This window comes from Tauraco erythrolophus, chromosome Z (genome assembly GCF_009769465.1).
Source record: "Tauraco erythrolophus isolate bTauEry1 chromosome Z, bTauEry1.pri, whole genome shotgun sequence".
NCBI lineage: Eukaryota > Metazoa > Chordata > Aves > Musophagiformes > Musophagidae > Tauraco > Tauraco erythrolophus.
In genome coordinates, this window is record NC_141496.1 from 79,929,663 (window position 1) to 79,957,229 (window position 27,567).

General features: G+C 39.0%; 1 protein-coding gene across 11 annotated transcripts in view; it reads left to right on the forward strand.

Moving 5' to 3' along the window:
• LOC104377115 (TLE family member 1, transcriptional corepressor) overlaps positions 1-27,567 on the forward strand; it is an 83,891-nt gene that overhangs the window by 35,962 nt on the left and 20,362 nt on the right. For 2 of the 11 annotated variants that reach the window (XM_086629754.1, XM_086629755.1), the window contains exons 7-14: positions 8,357-8,568; positions 12,153-12,161; positions 17,686-17,800; positions 21,351-21,404; positions 22,945-23,097; positions 23,914-24,058; positions 24,782-25,002; positions 26,392-26,468. In XM_086629754.1, the coding sequence (XP_086485880.1) occupies positions 8,357-8,568; positions 12,153-12,161; positions 17,686-17,800; positions 21,351-21,404; positions 22,945-23,097; positions 23,914-24,058; positions 24,782-25,002; positions 26,392-26,468 (986 nt within the window). Of the gene's footprint in view, positions 1-8,356; positions 8,569-9,304; positions 9,322-12,152; positions 12,162-17,683; positions 17,801-21,350; positions 21,405-22,944; positions 23,098-23,913; positions 24,059-24,781; positions 25,003-26,391; positions 26,469-27,567 lie in introns of all 11 variants that reach the window. The other 9 variants (XM_086629757.1, XM_086629759.1, XM_086629756.1 and 6 more) reach the window with 7 other exon arrangements.

A 27,567-nucleotide genomic window follows, 5' to 3' on the forward strand; every position in this document is an offset into this window, starting at 1 on the left:
TGAATAAGTGGGAACAGGGACTGTGCAAAACTTTGAAGAGCCTTCTGTTCAGAAATTTAACATTAGTTTAAAGCAGATTCCCATAGTAGAAAATAGTAACAAAGAACAAACTCAAGATGACTTTTTCATAATCTTTCTGACTTTTATATTTGCTTTCTGACATCAGTTCTCCACAGAGTAAAAAGTTTATTCTGGTTTGTTTGTGAGTTGATTTTTTTTTTTTTTTTTTGAGGGAGTGAAAATTAAATGATAAAAGTAAAAGATTCTATCCTATGCATCTTCTGTAATAAAGCATGAAAAAGGGACAGGATTTTTCCCATGAGACAGTTGATTCTTTAAATAATCATGCCACTGCCACACAAATTTTATATATATGAAATATATGGCTTTGGATAGCCTTTACCAATATTGTCCTTCTGTGGACTTAAATCTCTGTAGTACAATGACATTTCACGTGGATTATAGATGGAACAGGCTTGCTGAGGACACTGTTTCTTTGTTCTGAAGGGACATTCTCTTCCTGCAGCCAAGGGACTGTGGCTTGTTCACATAATGGATAGTTTTCAAATAACTTCTGCAAAACTACAAAGGCTCCATTCTTGCCTTGCTAGCTAGAGATGCAGTGGTGGGCACTTTCAAGTTTGTTTACTGTGGTATTGTGTAGCTTCCTATCTGTCAATAAAATCTGAGCATTTGGAAGAAGAGGAAGTAAGAAAACCAAATGAACCAAAATAAGCACAGATGTTTCAAAGGAATTAGGTAGAAAATTAAGCAGTAATAGTAGCAGCTGACTCATTTTTCTAAAACACGATTAAACAGGGAGAAAACAGTAAGCAATAAGAATTGCAGAGTCACGGAATGCCTAAGGTTTGAAAGGAGCCCTGGAAGTCATGTGGTCTACCCACTCCGCTCAAGCAGTACCACCTAGAGCCAGTTGTGCAGGACCATGTCCGTGTGGCTTTTGAGTATCCAAGGATGGAGACTCCACAACCTCCCTTGGCAACTTGTGACAGTGCTAAGTCACCATCATAGTGAAAAAAGTGGTTTTTGATGTTCAGGAAGATCCTCCCATGTTTCAGCTTGTGCCCATTCCCTTTTGATCTGTCAGTGGGCCATCCAATGATGTGCCACAAAGATGATTAAGGGACTGGGGCATCGTCTAGCATATGAGTACAGGCTGAGAGAGCTGGGACTGTTTAGCCTTCTCTAGGCCCATCATTGGATGTTCTCCAATACGTCCATGTCTCGGTCGTATTGGGAAGCCCAGAACTGGACACAGTGTTCCAGGCGTGTGTTGAAGAGTGGCGAATAGAGGGGAAGGATCACCTCCCTTGGCCTGCTGGCAGTACTCTGTCTAATGCAGCCCAGGATGCCATTCACCTGCTTTGCCACAAGGGCATGTTGCTGGCTTATGTTCAGTGTGGTGTCTGCCAGGATTTCCAGGTGGTTTCTGCAAAGCTGCTTTCCAGCTGGGTGGCCCCCGGCATATATTGGTGCATAGGGTTTCCCCTCCTGGTGCAGGACTTTGCAGTTCCCCTTGTTGAACCTCATGAGATTCCTGTCAGCCTATTTTTCCAGCCTGTTGAGGTCCCTGTCAATCTTCTGATCTATCAGTCACTACACCCAGTTTTGTGTCATCAGCAAAAGAAAGCAAACTCAGAGCTTAGTTTTGCAGATTGCTGCTATGGTACTGAAGAGTAGGGTTCAAATAGGTCAAAAGGAAGCATTTTGCAGGGACTGCTAACACTTTGTGATTAGTTACTCTAATACTGATATTATCAAGTAAAAAGAACCATCCAAAAGCAATGAAGAGGAAACACAGCTTCTGCAGCCGAAGGTGTTAGAAAATGGAGTAGTAAGCAATCCACCACTTCTCTGGGCAATCTGTCATTCCAGTGTCTCACCACTTGCATTATTCCTTATGTCCAGTCTAAATCTACCCTCTTTCAGTTTAAAACTGTTGCCGCTTGTCCTGTCACTACAGGCCCTGGTAAAAGGGGTGTCTCCATCTTTCTTACAGGCCGACTTTATATATTGAAAGGCCACAGTAAGGTGTGCCCAGAGCCTTCTCTTTTTGAGGCTGAACAACCTCAACTCTATGAGCCTTTCTTTGTAGGAGAAGTGTTCCAGCCCTCTCTGATAATTTTTGTGGCTCTCCTTTAGACCAGCTCTAACAGGTCTGTGTCTTTCTTGCACTGTGGACCCCAGAACTGGATGCAGTACTCCAGATGGGCGTCTCATGACAGCGGAGTAAAAGGGGAGAATCGCCTCCCTCAGCCTGCTGGCCATTCTTCTTTTGATGCAGCACAGGATACGACTGGCTTTCTGGGTTGCAGGTCCACATTGCCCGTTCATGTCCAATTTTTTATCCTCAAGTCCCTCTCTGCAGGCCTGCTCAATCCATTTGTCCTCCAGTCTATATTAATACTGTGAGTTGCCTTGATCCAGGTGCAGGACCTTACACTTGGCCTGGTTGAACCATATGAGATTGGCATGGTCCCACTCCTTAGGCCTGTCAAACTCCATCTGGATGGCATCTCTTCCCTTGAGTGAATCAATGTGCCCTTCAACTTGCTGTCATCTGGAAACTTGCTATGGGTCCACTCAAACCCATTAGCTCTGTCATTGATGAAGATATTGAATAGCGCGGACCCTTGAGGGACACCACTAGTTACTAATTTCCACAAGGACATTGAGGCATTGACTCCTTGGATGGAGTCTCATTGGACGACCGCATCCAAAGAGTCAGCCAGTTCCTCACCTATCTAACAGTCCAGCCATCAACCCCATATCTCTCCAACTGAGTGGCAAGAATATTGTGAGGGACCATATCAAAGGCCTTCCAGAAGTCTAGGGAGATGATACCTGTAGCCCTTCCCTTCTCCTGTGATGCAGTCACTCCATTATGGAGGAATATGGCCATATTCTTAAGGGAGATTGTTTGTCATCCTCCAATATGGTCTTCCCTGTAGCTGAAATAGTCTTTTTGAAGTACCTACAGAAATTTCACTGCAAGTATTAATTAATGGTTTAGACTGTCTAATGAGTTTACTCCTCCTAGACTTGACTGTTGGTAGCGTGGGTTGTGTGTGCAGTTTGGGGTTTTTTTAGAATGAGAGTGAAGACTGGATCTGAGAGGAGCATAATCTTGAATTGTTTCCTTTTTTGAAAGGTTACATGTGCAATATTGGTTTTAAGAATATTTCTGAACAGTGGGGGAGAAAGTTACTGCTTGTTTGGCTAGTTGTGTGTGCTCAGACAGTGGCCCTCGTGTGTTCATCGGCCATAGACAGTTGATACAGGCTGTCACTTCCTTCTGCTACTCAAGCAAGCAAATCAAAAACCTGAAGATTGCCTTTAGGGAAGGGAGAGAATATGGCAAGGAAATTGAACACAACAATACATATTTTTCTCTTGTGTCTTTCTGCCTTTTTGGGTTTAACAAAATCACATCAGTTTTACAGGAAATAGTGCCCTTTACATTTTAGGTCTCTAAATGACACTTGTGCTTGCCAGATATTTTGTCAGAACATGTCTATGGAGCTTGGGAGAATCTATTAATAGTATTACTGATGCTAGTGCTGATAAGGTTTCTGAAAACTTTTTCTACTCTCGGGTAGAAAAAGGTCACAACAGAAAACAGCTGTTGTAGTCTGGGACCACATATAACCCTTTTTTCCATTGTTCATGTACAATCACATCTGAGTTTTTAACTCGGTGCTTTTCAACAGATACTGAGTAGTGCATCACGCATCTAAGAACAGAAGAATGCTCTAACTGTTTCATGTTAGGAATTCAAAATTAGATTTTTAAGTAAGCCATAGGTATTTGTGACCTCAACTACTTTAAGGTAGGAAGTGGGATTGTAGGAGCTCTTCCTCTGTCTTGGTAAGCAGGGAGGCCAGAGGAGACATGTTATTGTATTTCCTATATTATTTATAGGAAATCTGTTTCACAAAGATTTACTAACTCTGTCTCTGGAAGTCTCTGGCAGAGATTGAAAATTAATTTCAAATTTTTAGTCCTAGTTAAAGAGCGCTTTATAGCTGGAACTCGCCTAGGACATTGGAGGTGAAAAACTGTGCTGCCTTTAAAATTGTTAGGAGGTGCTTCCTGAGAGAAGGAAGTGCTGTGCTTTCATTTGCCGTTTTTTCAGTCTTTGCAGTCTGGTTAGGGGAATACTTGGAAAAAGATTTGAGTCAATAAACCTCACATCTAGCCAGTGCAGTAAGCTGAATTTGCCATTGCATTTCTCCCTTTGAAAATACTAAGAACTTCTGTTCTTGCAACAAAATGGTGGGTGAACTACTGATGCCTTTAAAATCACTGCTATGGCTAATTATCTCAGGGCAGTCCCTTGTGTATGCATCATTGCACTCTTCTCTACCTTCCCACTTCCCTCTGAAAGTGGACACAGCCCTTGCCCTGCAAGTAATGATAATAATTGGTAGTAAGACAGACCTGTTACTCATCCTTTTTTGAGCACATATCTTATGGCAGGTGTCTGGTTTCTAATTAACTGCTAATGAACATGCCTAGTAGACCATGATACTGCTGCCAACTTACTCCGTTTTATATCTCACTGCTGCTAAGCTCTTAAAAGGTGACAGAGCAAGCATTAGTGTTTTTGAAGTGATGGGAAAGTGATTATATGCATAACATAATTGTTTCTAGGATCTACTATGGCAAATGTCTAGTTACTAAATACATCTGGTGAGTGCTGCTGTTATCCATCTCCCTGGTCTTTAGTTTCTTCCTTTGTGTGCAGCGCATATTCCCTTTTCCCTTTCTAGAAAGAGAATGCAACGTACTTTTGACAAATCAAGTTTAAATAAAAAGAGCATAAACTATCATCTTCATCTATGTGTTAGAGAAAACTTTAAACCTATTATGAATAGATTATGTAAGTCAATATACTTCAGTGTCTATATGTATATAATGTAAATCAATATACTGCAGTAAGCCTCAGATAATAAACATTAAATCACGATATACCTTTGTTGGCTTAGAAGACCATGATCAGATTTTCAGTCTTAAGTCTGTTTAACATAGCTGAATATTTAAGCACCTTTGGGTACCGTCTTCCTCTGCTACACCCAGTAGCCATTTTGCAAGGCTACTAAGATGTTATGCAGAGTGATCTGTTTCCACTTACAGCTCTCGTACTTCATTCTGTGCCTTACCCTGGGCATCGCTCCCCACCGTGTGTATGCAGTCCTGTCAGAAAAACAGGACATAGCCCTTCTTGTCACATGCTTTCAGCTTCGTAACCTGTTAGAGGGGATTAATCTTTTCCTTGTTTCTGGGACTTTTAAAATACTCTGTGTAGGCTACAAAGCAGAGCCAGGGAAATTGTAGGTAGCGTGTCCCTAACAGTTCAATTTCTAAAGACATTAAGCTATGCTTCCTGAAATCACGCGGGTTAACTTGTTTGCTAATTAAACCAAGCAAGAGAGGCATGAATAAAGGGCATCTTCACAGGCTTCCTGAAGGAATAGGGACAAGAATGGAAACAATTTAACTTCATTTCCCTGTTTTGACCTTCCCATGCCCACACTGCAAAAGAAGCTAATTTGAGCTCGCTGTTGGAGTTGGGAGGAGGTTTTTCTCCAGGAAACCAATTCAGAAGGGATAAATCACTTTTTGTTCTTAGCCAATTGCGCTCCACAGCTAGGTAATCCAGTGTGATAGTGCAGCTGGGGACAAGACAGACCAATGCCATGAATGCAGTATGGTACTGCTGATGCATGTTGTCTCATGGCTAGAGTGCAGATGATTGACCTGGCTTAAATGGCTGGCAAGGAAGGGAATGACTAAGATACTATCTCTCTGAGACAGTCTTCCAGAACATCAGGTTATCTCCTGATTTGAGGAAACATGCTGGAAATTACTAAAGCCTTGATAAAATCTGTGAGAAGAGAGATGTCCTCTTGTTCTTTAGAGGCTGGATCAAAAACCAAACAAAAAACCCCACCCAAAACAAACAAACAACAACCAGAACCTCTGCAGTCCTGTCAGACAGTGCTTTTTACTGATACTTCTTCAATTACATCAAGTTTCACTATCAGTAGCTGCCCAATTTTGTAGAAGATGGTCTACTGCTGTAATTACTTCAAATAAAAATAAATCTTAATACTTTTTTCCAAGTGGCTTGAAGAATGGGTTTACTTTTTGGGTTGTTGTAAACACATTAAAATAGAAGAAAAAGAACTATTTCTGTCTCACCAGGCTTTTTAAACATTCTGAAAAGTTGTCGTTAATGGTGATCAGATGTACATCTTACAGTGAAGACTAGCAAGGCTTTTTATCCAGCATGTGAAAAGAAATTCTTGATTCATGTTGTGAGAAAGATTTGATAAAATTATGACTTTATAGAATTGACTAAAGGGATTGTGGTAAATTTTAAGATTTGTCTTGTATATCAAAAATAAATGATGGCTGCTTTACAGTTGGGACAGCAGAAAAGTGAAAGGTTGATAGGTCCACTCCAGGGTTCTTCACTGTCAGTCACTTGTGTTCACATAAACTTATAAACAGCTCAAGGCATGTCTTGGGGCATGTTATGAGGCATGCTTTGAGTGTAGGGGTGCAGTATTTATCTAAATAGTAATAAATTAATATTGTGAGCTTTAGTCTAGTTAAGATTTTAGTAGCCTGTCAGCAGTACTGTAACAATTTTGCCTGCTCTTACAGGACCACTGGCATTCACCAGGTCAAACTCTCATGTCTAGCTGAGCTTATCCTGTTCAGAAATGTGCTTATCTATCTCCTCTTTGATCCAATGAATTGAGTCGTACTCTAGCTTTTTTCATGGTGCCTACCTTTGGCAGAGGGATGGTGGAGCATGGCCAAGGTGGAGAGGTTTGTTCCGTCTTCTGTTCATATGCCTAGACATGAGGAAGCAGGAAAGAGATGTAAAATCTGTTTACCAATAGCAGGCTACAGGGAAGCTATGACTAAGCTAAAGAGAGTTTTGAAGCTTAATTTTCTAAATAAATCTGTGCTGAGCATTTTGGACAAATTAAATGGTTAACTGAACTTGGAAAATATTAATAAAACCATGACAGCTTTAACTAGAGAATATCTTAGTATTTAAACTATGGGGACGTCATTCCATTATAAGGACTCTGTTTCTAAAAATCGCTTACAGGTTATGTTGCCAGATTGGTTGCAGGGTTGTATGTCCACTCATTATGATATTGATCTTGCAAGCTGCTTTTGAAACAGATGGAGGTATTTTAATTCATTAATACCATGATTCTTTTTGGGAATTCCATGATCTTATTGATACTCTCTGGAATACCTGAATTTTAAGCTCAAAGTTGATTCCTAAACACAGTGTTAGATCATGAATAATTTTTTTTTTTCAAAAGCTTGGCTAGAATAAAATATAAATTTGACTACACCAAATATGAAATTGAACAATGTCTTTTAGGTTTTTTAATATGAAAAATAGAAACCTACTTATTGTTCCTAAATTGAGGGAAGAGAGGGGTGTGAGTTTAAATCAATCTTGCCAGTGAAATTTGGGGTTTTTTTTTGTTTGTTTGTTTGTTTTTTTTTTTTTTTTTTTCGCAGAGCAATGATACTCCATTCTATAGAAAGGGAAAGATACATGGGACTTCTGCTGCTGCTGTGTGTTGGTCACTGGTGATGCTGTGGCAGGCGGTAGCTTCTCAAAACAGCCTACAGGAGTTGAACCTGTTCCTCAGGCTGCAGAACAAGTATCCAGCTAGCCTTTTTTGGTTTATGGGACATGAGCAGAGCTGTCCACAAACAGCATATTATCATCATAGAATCACGGAATGATTTGGTTTGGAAAGGACCTTAAAGATCATCTAGTTTCAACCCTGCTGCTGTAGGCAAGGACACCCGCCACTAGATCAGATTACTCAAAGCCTCATCCAACCTGGCCTTGAACACTTCCAGGGATGGGGCATCCACTTCTCTGGGCAAACTGTTCCAGTGTCTCACTGCCCTCAAAGTGAAGAATTTCTTCCTTATATCTAATCGAAATCTCCCCTCTTTCAATTTAAAGCTATTGGCTCTTGTCCTATCACTACACGCCCTTGTAAAAAGTCCCTCTCCAGCTTTCCTTAGGCCCCCTTTAAGTACTGGAAGTCTGCCAGAAGGTCTTCCCGGAGCCTTCTTTTCTCCAGGTTGAACAACCCCAGCTCTCTCAGCTGTAATGCAGCTGTATAGTATGGTGGGACAAAAAGAAAAGGCTAGATTTAAAACAAACAAATGAAAAAGTCTACTGTTGATTCTCAATAATTAACCAAATTTCTTTCTTTCTTCTTCCCAAACTATGTGCTCTGTGCTGTTCTTCTGGGGATGATGATACCACTGGGAACAGCAGCAGCAGTTGCAGGCTCAACATCTCTCCCATGGCCATGGACCTCCAGTGCCTCTAACACCACATCCATCAGGACTTCAGCCTCCAGGAATCCCTCCCCTTGGAAGCAGTGCTGGCCTTCTTGCCCTTTCTAGTGCTTTGGGTGGGCAGTCTCACTTGGCAATAAAAGATGACAAGAAGCATCACGATGCAGAACACCACAGAGGTGAGAGGCATGGCAGGCCTGATTAGGACATTGTCAGAGTTGCACGTTGCTGCAAATTATGTGCATCTCTAAAGAATTCAAGTTATATAGAATGAGAAAAAACTGCTGGCAAACTTATAAATGTCTGCACATATACCACTGAAGCAAATTTCAGCTTGGAAGTTTTCAGTGTTTTAAAAGGGGATCTCTAGGTGTCACCTGCTCTGTAGCTTGCAGGGCGTTTTGACATCCTGGTAAATGCTTAGTTGTAACACCAGTGGCCTGCACCATGTTGTGGAAAATTGTTAAACTGCGTAATGGCAATTTTTTCAAAGAAAGTAGTGTTGTTAAATGGGTAGGTGGGAAGGTAGGGAGAACAAGAAGTTAAATTTTGAAGTGAATGTGTTTGAAACAAAAGATTTAGATAATTGCATCTGTTACTTTAGTTTCATAGGCTTAAACTAGAACGCAATTAAGTATTGGGCAAAATTGCACTTGACTAATTTTTGAAAAGAAAATAATTTATTCTGTCATGAAATAAAACTAGGCTTTGTGTATGGTTAAACTGTAAATCATGTTTACAAAATACTGTAATTTTCAGGAAATCACTGTATTAGGAATGTGCAATGACTTATATAAATAAAAGCCATTTTAAAACTGTTCACGGCTTGTGTTCTAATTTTTTTCCCCCCTTTTTTATTTCTGTTCTTGCCTCTGTGTCTGAACGGGCATGTCTGTGCATTTCTTGGTTACTGCGGGAGCAGACAGAGAGCCAGGCACGGTAAGTACCAATGTTCCTGCTAATGTTTCTATTTATAATGTAATAATCAGAAGTTGCACTGTTTGTCTGTTTTGTCTTCCTTTTTAGTCAGTTTCATGATATGAGGCATATATTTTTTTCTGTTAAGATATCTCTTAGTTTATGCAGAACACCAAGTCATTTGTTTGGAGGACTATATGAATCAGATTTGTTTCAGAGCAGAATGATTTTGAGGAAGTGTAAACTTTATTTGCTTATTGAGGGTGAGGAGGAAGCTGCAAATCAAAAAGAACGTTGACTGCAACTTAAAGTATAATGGCTCATCAGAGTTCAGATTTTTCCTGTAGGATTTTCAGAAATTAAAGTTGCGGAACAGGTGAGAAATTTAAAATTCATGTCATGTGATGGTGTTTGGCTCTAGGAATTTCTTTAACTGAATCTGTTTAAGCTGTCCTGATGTCTTTACTGCTTAATTTGTGCTTCAGGTAAAACTTCCACAGCAATACTCTTTTTTTTTTCCTTTAGATATCAGCTGAAATAGAATTGGTCTAAGTCAATCTTATCTGAAAACCAGCCAAAGAACTACTTTGTTAGGGCTTTTTACACTTGTGTTTTGAGTGATGTTGCTATATGAATCTGTTGGGAATGGGCATATGCAACTTTCATGTCATTTCAAGTAACAAAGCTAATTCTGCTTGTTGATGCCATAGGTGAGTTTGAGCTCTGCTTTGTTTCTTTTTCTGAATTAGACAAGAACTAGGAAAAGTTATTTGACAGATACCTTTATGGTACTAAACTTATGGATTTTATTGCTGCTTTATCCCGCCATCCCCCCCCACACTGTTCCCCATGCTAGGGCTTGACAATTATTTACTAGAAACTATCTGCATGTCTTTTGTGGCAATGTTTTCTGTTTCAAGGTTATTAAGCATGAAACATTGATTTCAGCTTGCTTAATGTTATCAATGACAGTGTAACTGTGGAAATAATTTTAAGCTCAGTTTTTCTGAAGCCTCAGACTTATTAAGAGCATATTTCTTCAAGTGGGACATATTTCTTGAGTGGCGTTGGTCAAGTGCAGCATTCCAACAACTTTTCTTAAAAGCTAAGGAAGGAGGTTTGCAGTGTGTGTCCGTGTGTGCACACACGTGCACATGTGGGAATGATAACTTTGTGTTTTGTTTTGGTTGCTGTGTATCCTGTCCTTGCTGTCTTCCCATCCTCCCCTGCCCTGTCCTTCAAGTACTCTAGTAAAGGGTTTTTGAGTTTAAAATCAGATGCTTCACAGTGTTGTGAAATTCAGACTCTGAATTCATCTTGTAGCCGAGAACAGTTCTTGCCTACGGAAGAAGAACTGTCAAAAATGAAACCAGGCTTTGTGTTGTGGGAGATTTGCAATATAACTTGCTTAGTATACTATGTGTGTCAATTTTATTTAATTAAAGTACATAAAATTATTGCTGCAGTTACTTCTGTCTCCACATGTCTAACTCATGATTGCTTGGTTATTACCTGTAGTAGGCTTTTTTATGCTGGGTTTACCACTAAGTAACCTTTAAACAATGTGAGGCTTTATTTCATAAAATAACTTTGCCATATGAATATATTGAGTTCCTAGACTATGATGGCCACAGTTTCTTTTTGATCCTAGTGGACAATAATAGTTCATAATTAAATTAAACTTCAATAGCTAAATACAGGTGAACTTGAACTTAAAATTGTTTAAATGCAGTGTTGAGTTAGAGTCTTGGCTTAACAGTAAATGATATCTTCAGTGAAAGAATCACAATTCAAGTAATAGTCAAGTTCAAATCTGTGGCTGAAATGATCATCTGGGAATTATTTGCTCTTTGGACTTCTCTAATTCACTTGTATTTTTAATGGATTTTTTAAAATTTAAAGTACATTTTTAAGGATAATATAAAATTGATTCCAGGTAGACAAGGCATACCAGCAGGTCTGTTTACATGTGGTTCCAACTGAGCAGTACTTATTTTGCAAATTATGTTAGAACATCTGGGTCACCAAGATAAGATCAATTTGATTTTCAGTGTAACACTTTAAGTGTAATGGTGCTGCCAGAAATCCTGACAAAGGCTTGCTTTCCTCACCCAAGACACCAAACCCCATGCTGTCTGTTAGTTACCTAAATTAACCATGATATTTGGTATTACTGTGCAGCTCTACAGTATGATTTCCATCAAATACGTCTAGTGTGACCTTCCAGTATCATCAGTAGAAGCTGACAGCTTTAAATGTGGAAGTTTGAAAGATTACAATTTCGCTCTTTCCTATTTGGTTTTAAATCAACATGACTTTGAGTTAAAGCATATTGTGGCATACTATTTGAGCATATTCATTTTTAAATGAGATCTGGTTTTATTTTTTTAAAGTCGTCTTGGGCAAACAAGCAGTCACAAGCTTTTATGTATTGTATGTTTAGAAATACTTCATAATGCAGTGAGGTTCATGTATTTATAAAGGAATATAAAGATGTAGTGATTTAATTACTCTTGTTTGCGATCTATGTCGATTTTACCTACTTTTGCTATATCTAAATGGGAAGGGCTACTTTTTTCTTTTTTATGTTACTTAGTTTCAGGAAGTAAAATGAAAGAAAGTTCTTCATAAATGCGTGTTTGTAAAATATATAACATCTACATTAGTAAGAATAGTATACTTCATATATGAACTGCTAAAATTATTTGGTCAAAATTAAATTGCAGGACTACATGTATAATGGCAGGAAGGTTTTGGCTGATGTAGCTTTAACCATCCAGAACTGGGTCACACTATTGTGGGAATGCAGGCATCCCTACTATTGTGACATAGTTTGGCTCCAGGTAATGAAGCCAGGCAAAGTAACCAAGTTTCGCAACTGAAGCTTAATAAAATTTTTCGGAGACATCAATACAAAAGAACTTTGTCCACATTATTTTCTCTAGGGAACATACTGGCAACATTTTTCAAACTCAGCTTAGGTGTTCATTTGTCACTTATCTTCCTGCTGTTCTAGTATCCTGTTTGGACAGCGTAGAAATGCAAATGTTCTGAAGTGCTGTATTTATTGTATCAGTAATAATTTGTATACAGAGAAATCTGACTTGCTTATATGCTTGGGATTTACATTAAGGTTGGTGTTTATCTTTTGTCCTCGTGAAAAACATTGAGTTTGTTTTCTAGGTCTTAGAAAGTACTCATGCTTGTCCAAGAATTTTTTTGTCTTCACTATTAAGCATAAATATCACTATCGTTTTGTAAAGCAAATGCACTTTTCTTACAGCAGAAAAACATTATGTCGTTAGCTGTCTGTCCTATTCTTTCCCTCTCAGTCTTAGAGGAAAGGCGCATGCACAATTTAATGCTACTTTTTGGTTGATATTATATGCACACTGTTTTTGTTTTGTGTTTTAGTTTTTTAAATGGGGGGGGGGGGGGAATGATAAAAGGAGTTGTATGAAGATGTAGAGTACTCTTCAGTGTGGCACATGTATGCTTCTTGGCCTTTGTGAAGCAAGTATTATTTTCCATTATATAGCTTGTAATCAAAAATCCTGGATTTCTTTAATCAGTTACCTGTTTTTATTGGCTCTATCATCTCAAAAATAAGTAAAATCTTACAGTCTTTAGGGATGCAAACCACAAATTAGCTTCAGCAGAAGTTGCTCACGTGGAAGAGCTGTGGGATGCTGTGATGCAGTTTACTTTGTAGCTGATACAAAGCAGCATGAGGCTGATGATGAAGGACGAGAGGATTGAGGTGGTCTACTAGAAATCTTTATGGATACCCTGATTCTGACAAACATTAGCTAGAAAATACTGGAATCAACCGAAGCCTTATTCTCAGTTACTGGCTCCTGATTATTGAATCAGTGTGGAGCGTGATTCAAATCCATTTAGGCTTCTAGATTTCTGTATTCCTAATATGAATATACTAGTCTAAATATAACTTTAGATGGTGGGCGAAAAGAGGGTGGAATCAGTAGCTTTCTATCACTGGTAATTTAAAACAAAACCTACTGACTTTAAAAGTCATCTTTTGAGTTGTTGACCTGTGTTTTGCAAGAAGCGTATTCAACAAATGGAAGTTAATGTTTCTTGAGTCGGCTAACTTTGAGTGCGTTCTTCTTGTACCTTGCCAGTCCCTCTTCCAACGTCCACTATATTCCTATCAGTGAGTCCTGACGATGAGCAGTGGGACTGCTGAGCAACTGATGTTTTGGTCATAGGTGTTACGGACTTGATCCTGTGTTGCCTCCTTAAGAAGGGATGGCGTTTGTTCCTGTCTATGGCTGTAGATGATCTGTAGGTAGCACTTGTGTGGTGCAGTGGTGTGGGTCCAGCGCAGCGGCTGACTGAACACAGCGGCCCTGCTTGGTGACATGGGCAAGTGCGAGTTGTCAGCCGTGATAACTGGCTGCAATGGCAGGTGGGTGCAGTTGGTTTGTATGTACAGGGAGTCAGTGAATGGAGTTAGAGAAAAGCAATTTGTCTGTCGCTTTGGGGGAAGGGGAGTGGGAGTGATAAGGAGCCCAGCGCCTAGAGATCTTAATTGGGACCAGGTGGAGTTGAACCATGAGCACAGATGTAATGTAAATACTGTTATTTAATTGCTGTAACAATCAGCATAAAGTTAATTGTCAGTTCTGTATGTTCTAGTGAGTTGTCTGTGGTGTATTATAGCTGGGGCTAAATGAGATTCTGTGGGCTCAGCCTGTACCTCTGGCACACACACCTGTGGTTTGGAGGTGGTTCCTATGGGGAACAACATGGCAGTCAAAGAACTGCATTTGAATAATGTGTGTTATATTCCTAATAGGAAACCAGCCTTCTCTCTGTGCACCATGACCAGCTTTTCATTTCATGTTTGCTGCTGGTGGTTTCAGTGTTAAACTTTTGCTGGCAGCAAAGTTGCTTTAGGATCCCAAGTTGCCTGTTACCCAGCCCTTGTGCAGGCTGGTAACTCTGACAGGAAGCGGTGCAATGTTAGGCTTTTTTTCTTCTTTCAGGACTTATTTGAAGAAAAGGGATTCGTGTGAATAAATTTTGAATTATCGGAAGAAAAATAAAACATTTATATAAAATTGATTTTGACCATTTATTCTGATCTGAGATTCGTGATTTACAGATGTTGCCTTGGTAATCCCTAATAAATTGAACTCCTAGTATTAAAGCAAGGATTATCCTCTATTATGCATCTAGTCTGTTGAAATTAAGACAAAATGAAAACTAGTGTCATGCAGTTTCTCTTTAGGAAATCAACTATGCATGTTTATATCTTTTTACTCTTTTTGTATGAACTGATTGTTATTAAAGATCAATCCCAACTGGAAATTTCTGTACCATTATAAAAATATATATATAAATATTACAGCTAAAATAAAAATGCTCTCCCACTTTTGAAAATAAGTCAGATGTTAGTAGGCCTGGTAGAATAACTAAACAGATATTTTTTTCTTTAAGAGAAGGTAAGGAAAATTATCATTGTTGCTGCGGTCTCCTAGCTGGCCCCGATGCTTCACAGTGAACATACAGTAAATATAAACTACCAGAGCTGAAATGAGAAAAGGTGACTTTTGGTAGGCTGTCTTCACTGTACCCTGAACCTTAACATTATCTTGGTAAGAGATATCAATAGCCCAAGGCTTATATGATCATCTCTTTCCCAGTTCTTGTTTGCATTTTCGTTTGTTTCCTTTGTTACTTTAGTGTTCTGCATCTACTATATTCGCTGGTTAAAAAAGATACATATTTTCATATTGTTGAATGAAATGTAACACAATTAGTGGTTTGAATTATGGCAGAAAGTTACAGTACCAAGCTATTTTTTTCATCAAAAGTTATACTTTACCTGATATTAGTCACAATTGTTAGAACATCCTTGTGCCATAGAAAGCAGCAACTTTTTAATTATTGAGTTTACTGGTAAATTTTGCCAGAGTAACAGCACGATCTTACTTGCAACTGCCAGTATTGCTGTTGTGAAATAAGCTGCTCTACATCAACTTCTAGTGTGCTCTGATTCCAAAGGACAGTACTTCAAATGAATGTGGTAACTTAGAGAAAAGCAGTGTAAATATGACCATAGGGGAGACTTTTTTTTGCAGAATAAGCTTGTGAGGACTGTAAATTATTGTTATAATTATGTATTTGTGTGATGAGTCAGCCATCAGTCTTTTGAGGAGAAATCAAATACCATAATCTTAGTTTAGCATTTAGGTATACCTAGGCATTCCTAGGTATGTTTCATGGTACTGAAATTCTGCAAGACAAACTGTACAGAATATTGTCAGTATTGTCTAGTAGACTTTACATTAAGCCATAAAAAAATACCAGCTGTTGGAGTTACACATATTTGATGCCAAAGTTTGCAAGCTGTTTCCTACCCTTCTGTGTAGTAACTTCAAATAGTAGGGTTGCTAAGTTTTTCCCACTGCTGCCCCTTTGCCACCTTTTTGTTATGTTTAATTTTGGCAATTTCAAATGAGAAACTGAGTTTATTCGCTTTACTACATTTGCCTTCATTGTTTTATTCTAAGTTCTTCAGTAGTAAAATAGATTTTTTAAAAAATATTTTTGTTAAGGGAAGAATCTCTTAAAGGAGCGGCTCCTCCTTAAGGCATTTGCAGTACTCAAATCTGTGGTCAAGTTTGAATTGACAACTTGCTTCTTAAGATATCTTCTTTCTACTGCTACAGACATGACGGATTCAATATTAAAATGTCGAAGATGGGTTTTAATGTTTTTCAGTCTAGTGAATCCCTGAGTTTGTGTGCATCTGGGAGGAGACGAGGGGTTAAATTCAGACTGGCAAGGCAATTAGTTCAGTGATCCAACGAGCCCACCTTTTAGCCGGGAAACATTGCGGGTAAAGACATTATTTTGAGCTTCTTTATATTGAATTTGATTAGACCCTCCTATATGCTTTATGTAAGCCCCCTGGCATTTGTTTAGCTTGAATAGTCCTGAATAAAAGAGCTTAGAGTTGGCTTTAAAGTGCAGCTTCTGAAGTAGGAAAAAGAGGATTCAGATTGCCTTATGTACCCTGTTTTGTTTTCCTTCTCCTTGGGACTAAACATTAATGTCTGAGTGAAACTACTGTGGTGTCCTCAGGTTTTAAAGGGGAAGGCGTTCAGTGCACAGTTCACCGGCTATTAGTATGTGTTTGTGATATATTAAGACTGAGTATCTCTGACTCTTGAGTAGATCTAAGTATTTCCTTTGAGGGCTTGGGCTTACCCTTACATCATAGCATGTATGTCGGTATTAGGCTTTTCTCTTGTGAGACGTGTGTATGCGTGTAAATACGTATTTTCACATATATTTATGTGAGCATATATTTATTTATGGAAGCGTGTACTTGGCTTTTAGGAACTAGGCTTACGAGGTCTTTGTGAAAGGAGATTTTTTTCTCAGCTCATTCAGTATTGTTCACAGCATTAACACATCACTGAACAAATTGCCCTCTTGCATATGCTAATCCTGCACTTAAAAGAACTCATTGTAACACGTTTTAATGCTTTAGCTGGAACGGAGATGGAGATGGGAATCGCAAGCATGTCAAATTGTCATGTGACTGAAAAATGTCTAAAATGCCTTTCTCTTTGGGTCAACAGTTTGTACTTAGCATAACTTAGCATGAATGAAAGCAGTCCGTGTAGTTTAAGGAAAAGATTAGTCTTTGCTTTTGTCTTTTGTGTGTCTGTGTTGGCCTCAGTTTTTCAGATCAAGTCTGATTAAACAACACTTTAGCCTTAATTTCACACTAGTAGTGAATGTTATGCGCAAAGTAAAAATATTTGATATTTGTTTGCAATACATTTGTTGAAGGCATCCAACTGGAGTTTACCGCAGTTACCAAGTGATTACTTCATAACCTTATTTGGTAAATACTTGTTGTTTTAGGAGTTAAAGGCGAGTTACCATATATCTATCCATGCCTGCAGGTGTAGACATATCAAAGCGTCATCTATATGTGATGGTCTAGAAGGGAGCAATTAATCACATTATATTTAGTAAGTCTCTTTTATTATGTGATCTCTGTACATTAAAAAAATAAATTAAAAAAAAATTGTTACCTGCTCATGAATCAAATAGCAAGCCTGCTTCTCCAAAGCAACAAATTCAGTTGAGTTAGTTAAATACATGATGACTGGCAAGTGAACTAAACTTTTGATAAGTTGAACAATGAAAAGCTAAGCTTCTTAGAATGCATGAAGCTGTACATGTTTGCCTGGAGGACATTGAGTGAATTAAACGGAATGAAAGGCTATGTAGGTATCGCATTTCTAAAGCATCTATCACATCCAATTTGAGTTTTTAAGCATATGTGAAGGAATCTTGAAAGGAATTTTTGATTGACCTTGTTTTTTTGTCTTTACAGAGTAATTCTCTGTTGGTCCCGGACAGTCTGCGAAGCACAGATAAACGCAGGAATGGCCCTGAATATACCAATGACATCAAAAAGAGAAAGGTGGATGATAAGGATTCCAGCCACTATGTAAGCAAATCTGTGTCAAAGAAATGATTAATTTATTTGCACATACTGTGCTTGTATGAGGAGTAAAAGAGCTGTGAAGAACAAAGCAATGTGTTTCCTATGGCTGATGTAGTACATGAGTATGTGTGCCAGAGAGACCATTATTCATGTTGTGGGAAGAGTGGTGACCTAATAGTTTGGGCTATTGTCAAATAATACTCCCCAACAGAGAATACTGAGCCAGGAGTAGCTGTTCAGGATTCACAAATATTCTGGGACATTTCTCAGACCAAGCAAGAGATCCTTTCTGGACTGCTAAAACCTACAGGTTTGTTTGAAGTGGAGGACTTTGTTGATTTGGAAGGCTTTAGAACATTTTTCTGATACTAGCTATTACTATGCTGAGTAAAAATTACCATTGCAAATTGCATATATTATGAGGCTGTATCAGTTTACTAAAGCTTACTTCTGGTTGATATGGTAGTTTCAGCAGAAAGCAAATTAAAATACGAAGAAGTCACGGTCTGTGTTTTGCGTTTTTGACTAGCTTGCTTGTTGCTTGATTTCGAAGAGACATTTCAGTACAACAGTGTGGTATTGTACTGAACCTCAAAGGGTCACGTAGGCTTTCAACTTCCAGTCTAAATTCTCAGCCAAATCACAGGATGATACTCGAACAGACTTTAGAGACTAGAACTGGTGTGAAAAAAGAAAAGCAGAAATTAAATCTAACAGAATATATTATTCTTTGACATAACAGTGTGGCAAACTGTCTAGTTTCTATAAATCCAATCTCTAATTAGTTCCTGGTTACTGAATCCTAAGAGAAATTTGGGTGCCAGTTTATTTCTTCAGTATTTGGTAGGGTAACGTCAACCATTTGGATCCAGAATGTCTCTGAGCAGCTGTTGGATGTCCTTGGAGCTACTTACAGTAGATGCGATTACTTTCTCCTTTCTGCACATTGTGGTGTTGTAGTACTGTTATGGTTTTGCAAGTTGAATTTCCACCACTATCTAATAATCTTGTTTTGATTACGGTAGGGTGTGCAAACTTTCCCATGTTACTCCCTCAACTTTGAGGGTTTGATATTCTATGGGCATTTTTCATTTTAAATATTTGAAGATCAGGCATTTTCAAGCTACGTTTGATATTAAAAAAAAAAGAAGAAAAAAATTAACTTGCTTGTTTTGCTTGTATTTCTACTATAAAGAAGTGGAAAGGATATTATTCACTGTAGAAACAGTTTGTTTTAATCCACCCTATAAATGTGTGGTTCTGTTTGCTGTTCACTTGAAAAGGATTTTGCAGATAAAGGCAGCATCAAAATAAAGAATTGAGTAAAATAAGGATATTTGAAAGTTCCAGATTTATTCTGGAAGAAGATCTTTGTTTTTAAAGGTTCCCTGATTCTGCAAACACAGAGGGGCTGATTTCAAGCTCATTTTAGATGAGGCTCTTCTAGGGACAAGGAAGTACTGCTTTTGTCAGAAGGGAGATAACCGAGTTGTAGGAATTGTTGCTTTTGGAAATAAGATGCAAAATGCAATTTTTTTTTTTTGACTTCTGAATAATTTTCATGTTAGGACCTGTATAGTTTCACCCTGTGGGTTTGTTAGGAGAATCTTCTGATATTAATAATACCTATAAGAGATGCCTTTGATAGTCCCAATAAATTTCTGTTTCTCAAGATGACAAGGTCAGCAGAGTGCACTTAATCATTGCTTGGCAGCTATTTTTGCCCTCCTCAGGAGCGGTATTTCTGGTGGACAAGTGTCCCACCTACTGTGCTCCCGTGTGCTCAGATGTGTTCTAACCTATTCTTGCCTTCTGGGTGCTTCATACTTTTTAAGAGGTGGCAGATAACTGGGGCTGAAGCTTTCCTGTTCCTTCTCCTTTTGTACCCTTTGGTTGGATAGCTTCCTGAGTGGCTAATAATCACTTGATTTTTTTGTTTGTTTGTTTGGTTTTGAGTCAAGACTCACCTTCTGGTTGAACCACCGTGATGCAATGAGGAAATCACTAGACCACTGTGTATCACAGAATGTGTCTACTGGGGCATCCCAGCCCACTTCGGAGATAGGGACGAGGAGGTACTTGAGTAACAGCTATTGTGAGGCACTAGAGCAGCTCAGGTGAACACAGATTTATCTGAAACAGTCAAAATGCAGTTTGACAAGCCTCGATAAAACATTTCAGTTTAGGAATGTCAAAGTATTTTGATTTTATTAGACAGAACTGTTGAAATGCTTTGGCATTTTTGAAGCTTTTTCTTCCTCAGAACTTTCCATTTCAAAAGTTTCCTTTCTGAAATAGGACAAAAAATGACCTATCATTTTGAGGAAGTTGATTCATCAAACAAATGCCAAAAAGCTCCATTTTTTTGAGATCTGTTGTATTTTTTAGCTATGTATAAGTAGCAATTCCCATAAGATTAACACATAAGATTAGCATATGAACAGAATGAGTTTCTCTTTCAAGAGTAGAGTCATAGAATCATAGAATGGTTAGGGTTGGAAGGGATCTCAAAGATCATCTAGTTCCAACCCCCCTGCCATAGGCAAGGACACCCTCCACTACACCAGGTTGCCCAAAGCCTCATCCAGCCTGGCCTTGAACACTTCCAGGGATGGGGCATCTACAATTTCTCTGGGAAACCTGTTCCACTGCCTCACCACCCTCTGAGTGAAAAACTTCTTCCTTATATCCAATCTAAATTTCCCCTTTCAGTTTAAATCCATTGCCCCTTGTCCTGTCACTACATGCCCTTGTAAAAAGTCCCTCTCCAGCTTTCCTGTAGGGCCCCTTGAAGTACTGGAAGTCACACTTGGAGAGCTGAGAACGGCCAGGAGGCAAAGAGATGAACAAATTACGGGCTTGCAAACAAAGGTCTACAGCAGGACTGTTGACAAGGATGTGGTGCATCATAATCCCCAGAAAAAACACACATTTCCTGGTGTGATGCTATTGCATAGAAGGAAAAATTACATTCTTGAGTGTATTTGTCACCAGAAGCATTACAGAAGGTGACTATTCTGTTCTGCTTTCCCAATGACTTGTCAGTTGGAATGCTTCCACTCAAATTTGAATGCTGCTTTTGCAAGGGAGCAAGTCAATCAAGGAAAGTCTGCACTAATCTGCAGGTTGGGTGGTTTGGGGTTGGTTGGGAACTTTTTTTGTTTCAAACTGGAGTTGATTTGTTAGTATGGCACAGATCTTTTCCAAAAGGGAGTTATCTATAAATACTTCATATTTCACACAAGACAGAAACTTTTAAACCCACAAGGAGAAAAAACACTGTTTATTATGGTAATAAGGAGGGGATTTGGACCATCTTGCACTGATGGTGAGACTACCATCTTTCAACTAGTTCTACCTTATTTGGGTTTATTATTGAAGCAGAAATAAGATGTTATATTCCTGTTTTCATTATTTTCCCTATTGCTAATAAGTTAATGAAAGGCTGTTTGCTTTTTGTTTAGGAAAAACATGTCTGAGTAGATGTGTAGTCTCTCTCTGGGCTCTTAATGTACTAATTGAAATGAACACTATATTTATTTATTTTTAATAGGACAGTGATGGGGACAAGAGTGACGATAACTTGGTTGTAGATGTATCCAATGAGGTAACTTTTTTCATTTTTGTAGTCTTGACATTTGCCCAAAGGTTAAAGGAAAAATGCCTTTAGATGTTGGAAGAAAAATAATTCTCTGTGTGGTTGTGTTAAAATATTCACAACTTCTCCTTTTTGTTAGTGCTGCAGTCACTATGTCTTCTTCTGAGCTTTCCTTCTGCTACTTTGTCTGGGTCTGTTCCCTCCACGGTTACGTTCTGACGCTTCACAGCGGCTCTGTAGTGAAGAGAGTTGTGGTGAGATGCAGGTGGAGGGCTGAGGTTTTCAAACTACTGTCTTCAAATGAAAAAGAAAGACGATACCTAACCTTGTCTCTAATAGTAGGAGTATTATTAAAAACATTTGTGGTACCTTAAAAATTACTGGTGTTTTAATGTCCTGTGTTAAAGACAGCATTTTCCGGAACTGTTTGGTTTTTACAATGAAGTCAGCTGAATTCAGAATGAAGTCAGTCAGTTCACAAAACTTTCCAGAGATTGTAGCCACTTTTTTTCTCCAGGGCAGAGATTTGGCTCTGGCATCAAGGTGAAGGGATGGGCTTTTTCCCTTTTCTTCATCTTTTATTTCATACAACAGAGAGATTTAGGAAGCCTGAATGTGATAGCGAGGTGGTTCTGCTCTGTGAAAAGCACAGGGAGAGAAGCTGACAGGGAAGAAGTGTCTTCTGCAGTTCCAAGTGCCCAAATGATGTCAGCCAAGTAGAAAGATGGGTATCCAACTAGGGATTTTAGTAATCCTTTCGGAAGCCCTACTTGCAATGAAACTGCTCAATAGTCGATCAGTAGACTTATTGCCCTCTTGTGAGGACCGCTTCCTCCCTGCTGCCATTCACATGAGCCAAAGGAGCATGGAAAACCTGCAGAGCTCTGATGGCGTTGTAGCTTGCTGGGCTGGCTATTTCAGGTTAAAGTACATGCAGACAGTGCTTCCGGAAGGGAGAAAGATAAATCACCTGGGAGATAATTTCAGTTTTCCCTGTAAATTTCAGTAGTAAGGCAATTCCAGGCGGTGTTTAGAAAGAAGTGACCGGTATTGTGGCATATAAAGCATATGTCTTTATCTCTTCTTCTGAAGATAGAGATTGTGCCAAACGCAGGACTGAGATAAGCAAGGTTTGTATGGCCTAAAAGAGGTTATTGAAATGTTTATCACTAAACGTACAAGGATGTGAAAAACATACAAGGAAAAAACAGTGTAAACTTAGCGCAGTTACTGTTGGTCGTTCTTGCTCTTACCATGTCATGTGTGCTTGCCTTAGTTTGTGCTTAGGTATACTTGGATTGCAGGCTCTATGCTTGGAAAGTTTATGATTACATGTAGTGTAAAATAAAACCAGATTGTTTATTATATGAACTTACTTATGTCTTTAAATTGCTGGAAGGATTTCAGCTTTTTTCTGTAGAGATAACAAAATGTCATTTGAGCTTGTGACTTAAATTCTTCTAGTTTTTCTCCTATAGACTCCTTAGTGGTGTTTGTGTACCAACCCATGACACACTTCTGTGCCGTTTTTCCCTTCTGGTTGTTTTAGGATCCTTCTTCCCCAAGGGCAAGTCCCACTCATTCACCACGTGAAAATGGTATAGATAAAACTCGTTTGCTGAAAAAAGACGCCTCTAGCAGTCCAGCATCTACAGCCTCTTCAGGAAGTTCCACTTCCCTCAAATCCAAAGAAATTAGTCTGGTTGGTAGCAGTCTGTTGTCCAGATAAATGTTCTTGTTTCTTGTAAAGTCTAACTCCTCATTCTCCTGCAACTACTGTGGCAGAAAGTACGTGGCTTTAAATACTTGAAGCTGAAATAGACTACTGTGTTTCCAGACCTGTATGGTATTATTCAGCATTCCTCCTCAGCAATATTTTCTGCTTGGTTTTGATTTCTTGTATTTCCTAAGTTTCTGTCAAAGAAGTTGCAAATTTATTGCAAAGTACAAGAATTGCTTAAGCCTTGTTTGTTTTCTTGAGAAAAAGCTTATGGTTTAACATAGTCTGTATACAGCCACTAAGAACTTCTCCATACTTTTGTTAAACTCTTCTAAATAAGCTGTTACTCTTTAAAAACTTCTCCTGCAGTATCACTAATAATTTGATCATATTGTACCTTTTCTGTCACAATTTTTTGATACTATCAACTATGGCGGTACTTAAATTGTACTTAAATTTGCTGTGTCCGATAATAATTGGGACAGTAATGATTTCAAGCTAAAATAATTTGGTGATGCATACTGTATTGTCCTGAAAAAAAAATAGCTCAAGCATTTTTTCTTCATGCAAATGGAAGAAGGAAAAATAACTTCTTGTTTCTTATTTTAATTTTAGCAGCAATCAAAAAGGTCAGCATTTTTTTCTTGCAAGTTAATGTTGTCAGCATTGCGTGGATTTATGAAAATTGGCTGAAGGACTAGGTAGTAGGTGCCCAGCATCCCAGCTGCTGGTGTGATAAATTGTGTAATATGACCTGGATCAAAAATAATACTCATTTAATTTGTTTAATGATACCAGCATGAAAAAGCCAGCACGCCTGTTCTGAAATCCAGCACACCAACTCCTCGAAGTGATGTGCCAACCCCAGGCACTAGCGCAACTCCAGGACTTCGTCCAGGCCTTGGCAAGCCTTCAACGATGGACCCTCTGGTTAACCAAGCTGGTAATGCATTACCTCACGTGTATTTATGGTTTCAAAAATCAATCTTTTTTTGCGTATGTAGTTCTGCGTGAATGTTAACTAAATGTGTTGCTTTGTTCTTGGTATCAAGAGAGGACTTGATGAGAAGCAGATGTTTGGATTATCGAGAGTTTGAGTATCTTTCTATCTCTTATCCTTCTTTGTTTACTTTTGTCTTTATCTTTTTTGCAAATAATCCAGAGACTGAAAGCAGTATAAAGACTTCTCAGAAGTTTCTGGTACTTACTCTGAGTGCAATCTCTTCTCCAGCCCTTTGTCTGAGTCTGCTGATACTTGCTGCAGTGTAAATCTTGACAAATGCAGGGGAAGTTTACTTTTGCTATTCAGCCTGGTACAGCACAGTTGCTTCAGACATGAGCTGTGTAAACTGTGTCTGTCAGCTTCACTGCTTAATTTGGCAAAGGGGAGATTCATGTAAACTGGGAAATATTACAGAAATGGAAATAAGTAATGCTAGAAGAGATTGTTAGAAGTAATCAGCAAGTTCAGACTTCAGCAGATCTTATTTACACTGAGTGAAAAGAGGTGGCGGTACTGATAAATTATGGCAATGTTTCTTGGCAGCATGTGTATGTGAGAGGGGAAGGTTAGGTATTGGGGGGGCGGGGGGGGTAAGAAAGGGCCGTTTTCTTCCCTGTATGCAGGAATATATAAATAAAACTACTTGATTTCATTATTCCATAGCTGCAGGTTTGCGGACGCCATTGGCGGTACCAGGACCATACCCTGCTCCATTTGGAATGGTACCTCATGCTGGCATGAATGGAGAGTTAACCAGTCCAGGGGCAGCCTATGCCAGTCTGCACAATATGTCACCCCAGATGAGTGCTGCTGCTGCTGCAGCTGCTGTGGTTGCCTATGGAAGGTCTCCTATGGTAGGCCATACGTTGCATGCAATCTCGGTTGTGTGAGTTGTGGTTCACTGAGAAGAGCTACATGCTTCATTTAGCACTGTCGAATTCCCAAGTTATAACAGCGCCAGAGGCTTGACAGGTTCACTCTGTGTTTCGCTTTGCTGCGTGGCTGGAGAAACAAATTTGCACCTTGAAAACAAAGAATCTCGGTGTATTTATGTATGTTCCCTTTTTTCTTCACCTTCATCAGTGCTTTGACTGATTAATAAATGACAAAAAAAAAATATTTTGTGCTTTAAATGGGAAGATAGTTTTAGTAGCTACAACGTATTTCATTGGTGCTATGGACATCTGCTTTTCTCTTGCGGAACCAGATTTGTGTTCCATAGAGACATACCAAATTAATCTTGAAGCACATAGAAGTCTTTGTCTATGTCTCTGTCCTTGTATTTTGTGGTTTTTTTTTTTTTGTTTGTTTGTTTTGTTGTTTTTTTTTTTTTTTGAAATCAACATAAGAAGTTGATGGGTACCTATCTTGGAGCTCTGATAAGATGTGTTTAGAATAGCTACTGTTGTGGGTGCAGTAAATAAATGGAGCTTAGTAGTTACAGCTGTTTTCGAGCAGAATAACCTAGGGGCCCAATTCTGCAAACATGATCTTGATGGCAGCTTGTGCATGGACAAATTTACCTATTTGTAAATTTGCAAGATTGGACTTAAGCTTGTCATCTTCTCATTACTGTGGATATGGCTACATTTTTCAAACTGGTAAACAGGGCTCTTATGTGAAAATGTGGAAATTCGAAATAGTATATGTGCTCCTTTAAAGGAGCAAGAATTTTAACTCAAATATAGTATTCAGCAGAAAAGCTAAGTCATTTGGTCCAGAATTTCTGTTTGGATTATGTGATGGACATATTTATTCAGAATATAAAAGTTTAGTGGCATTGCAGTATGTAAAGAGAACACAGTATATTTAAGCTGCAGACAAACTTGTCTGCACCCTGTGGAGTAGCTCCATGAGAGAGATCTCGTGTGGAGCCATGCAGAGATTCTGGCTGGGGCTTGAAGCTGCTTTCCAGCACGGCGCTGTGCCGGCGTGGGTACGCGCTAGCTGTCGCATGTTGGCTACATGCCGACATGCCACGGACTCTAATTCCAGGGCTAGCTCTGCGCCAGCGCGGGGGTATTTGTGTTGCACTCAGTGGTGTGAATGCATGATACATGTTATTGGTTTTCTATTTGCATATGAATACTTCTAGCAGAAGCATGCCTAGGGAAGGCGTCTTGTTTTCCCCTCCTGTGAAGCAACATGCACTTACCTAATACTGTGGGTAAAAGCCACCTTTTGGTTAAATGCATAATATCTTGGGGCTTAAGAAAAGGGTCTTGCCGAATGAGAAATTGCGAGTGTGAGATTAATTCATTTTTCATTGTCAGGTTGGGTTTGATCCTCCTCCGCACATGAGAGTACCTGGAATCCCTCCAAATCTAGCAGGGATTCCTGGGGGAAAACCGTAAGTAACTTTTATAATTTTAGTAACATCGCCAGTATCTAATAAAGTTATCGTGTGTCTATGAACAAGAATTCCGAAGGGGGTACTGTCTGGTTGATCCCAAGAGAATTGTTTCAGACTTCTCCTGGTAAGAGGTGCAGCATATAAATTCTCAAATGGTAGTTGTCGTATCCCGAAACAGGTGTGCATGTACCTATTTCCAAGGACAAGCTGTTGAAGGTACGGTTTAAGGGTTTTTATTTCGTCCTTTCTAGGGGAAGTTAAAATGGGTGGTAAAAGGTGTAAGATAAAAATGTATTGAAACTAGACTTTGTAATACACTGAACATAAACGCGTAGGGCAAACTCACAGGCCTCCTTTTCTGGCACCTGTGTTACTGGGCGTGAGAGTCTGCAGCTGTTAATCAGAGCGGGTATCCAAAGCAGTTACTTCAGCAGCTGATGCGCACCTTGCGTCATGGAGCAAGCTCTTTAAAGTGTTTCTGAAAGTGTGCGGCTGGAGAGCGAAAGGATGATGAAGCAGTTGCGCAGCAGGTGATGTGTAGATGCAAGATAACTTTCACAACAGATTACTTTCAAATAAAAGTTTTAATTATTGATAAAGAGGTCAAATTTTTCAGTAATTTGGCTTTGGTAGGCTGGTGAGACTGAGCTTATCCATGTGCAGTGGAGTCATAAGCATGTATGACCTCTTTAAAAATGTGATTGTTTTTTAAGTATTTCTGGACAACTAGTCTGTGCAGGTACAAACAGTGCATATACTGCGAAATTGACTAATCTGTTTTCTTGGAGAGAGTCAGGCAGAGAGAATTAGAACAGGTTTTTCAGCACTTTGTTAGAACCTGTTCTTTGTCCCTTCATGCTTGGCCTTCAGTCCTGTCTTCTCTTTCTACAGTAAGTTGCAATTAGAGTAGTTTTTCTCTGTCTAGGTACTTAGGTAATTTTGCAACTCACTTAGGAACACCCAGATTAGGAAGTCCTGTTACATACTGTCGTCTTTACCAGTCTATTGTGGCTTAATTTTTCCTTTTGCAGCTTAGGAAAAATTCAGAAACTGTTGTTTTTAGGATACTGTTTAAGTTATAAGACACACTGTGGTG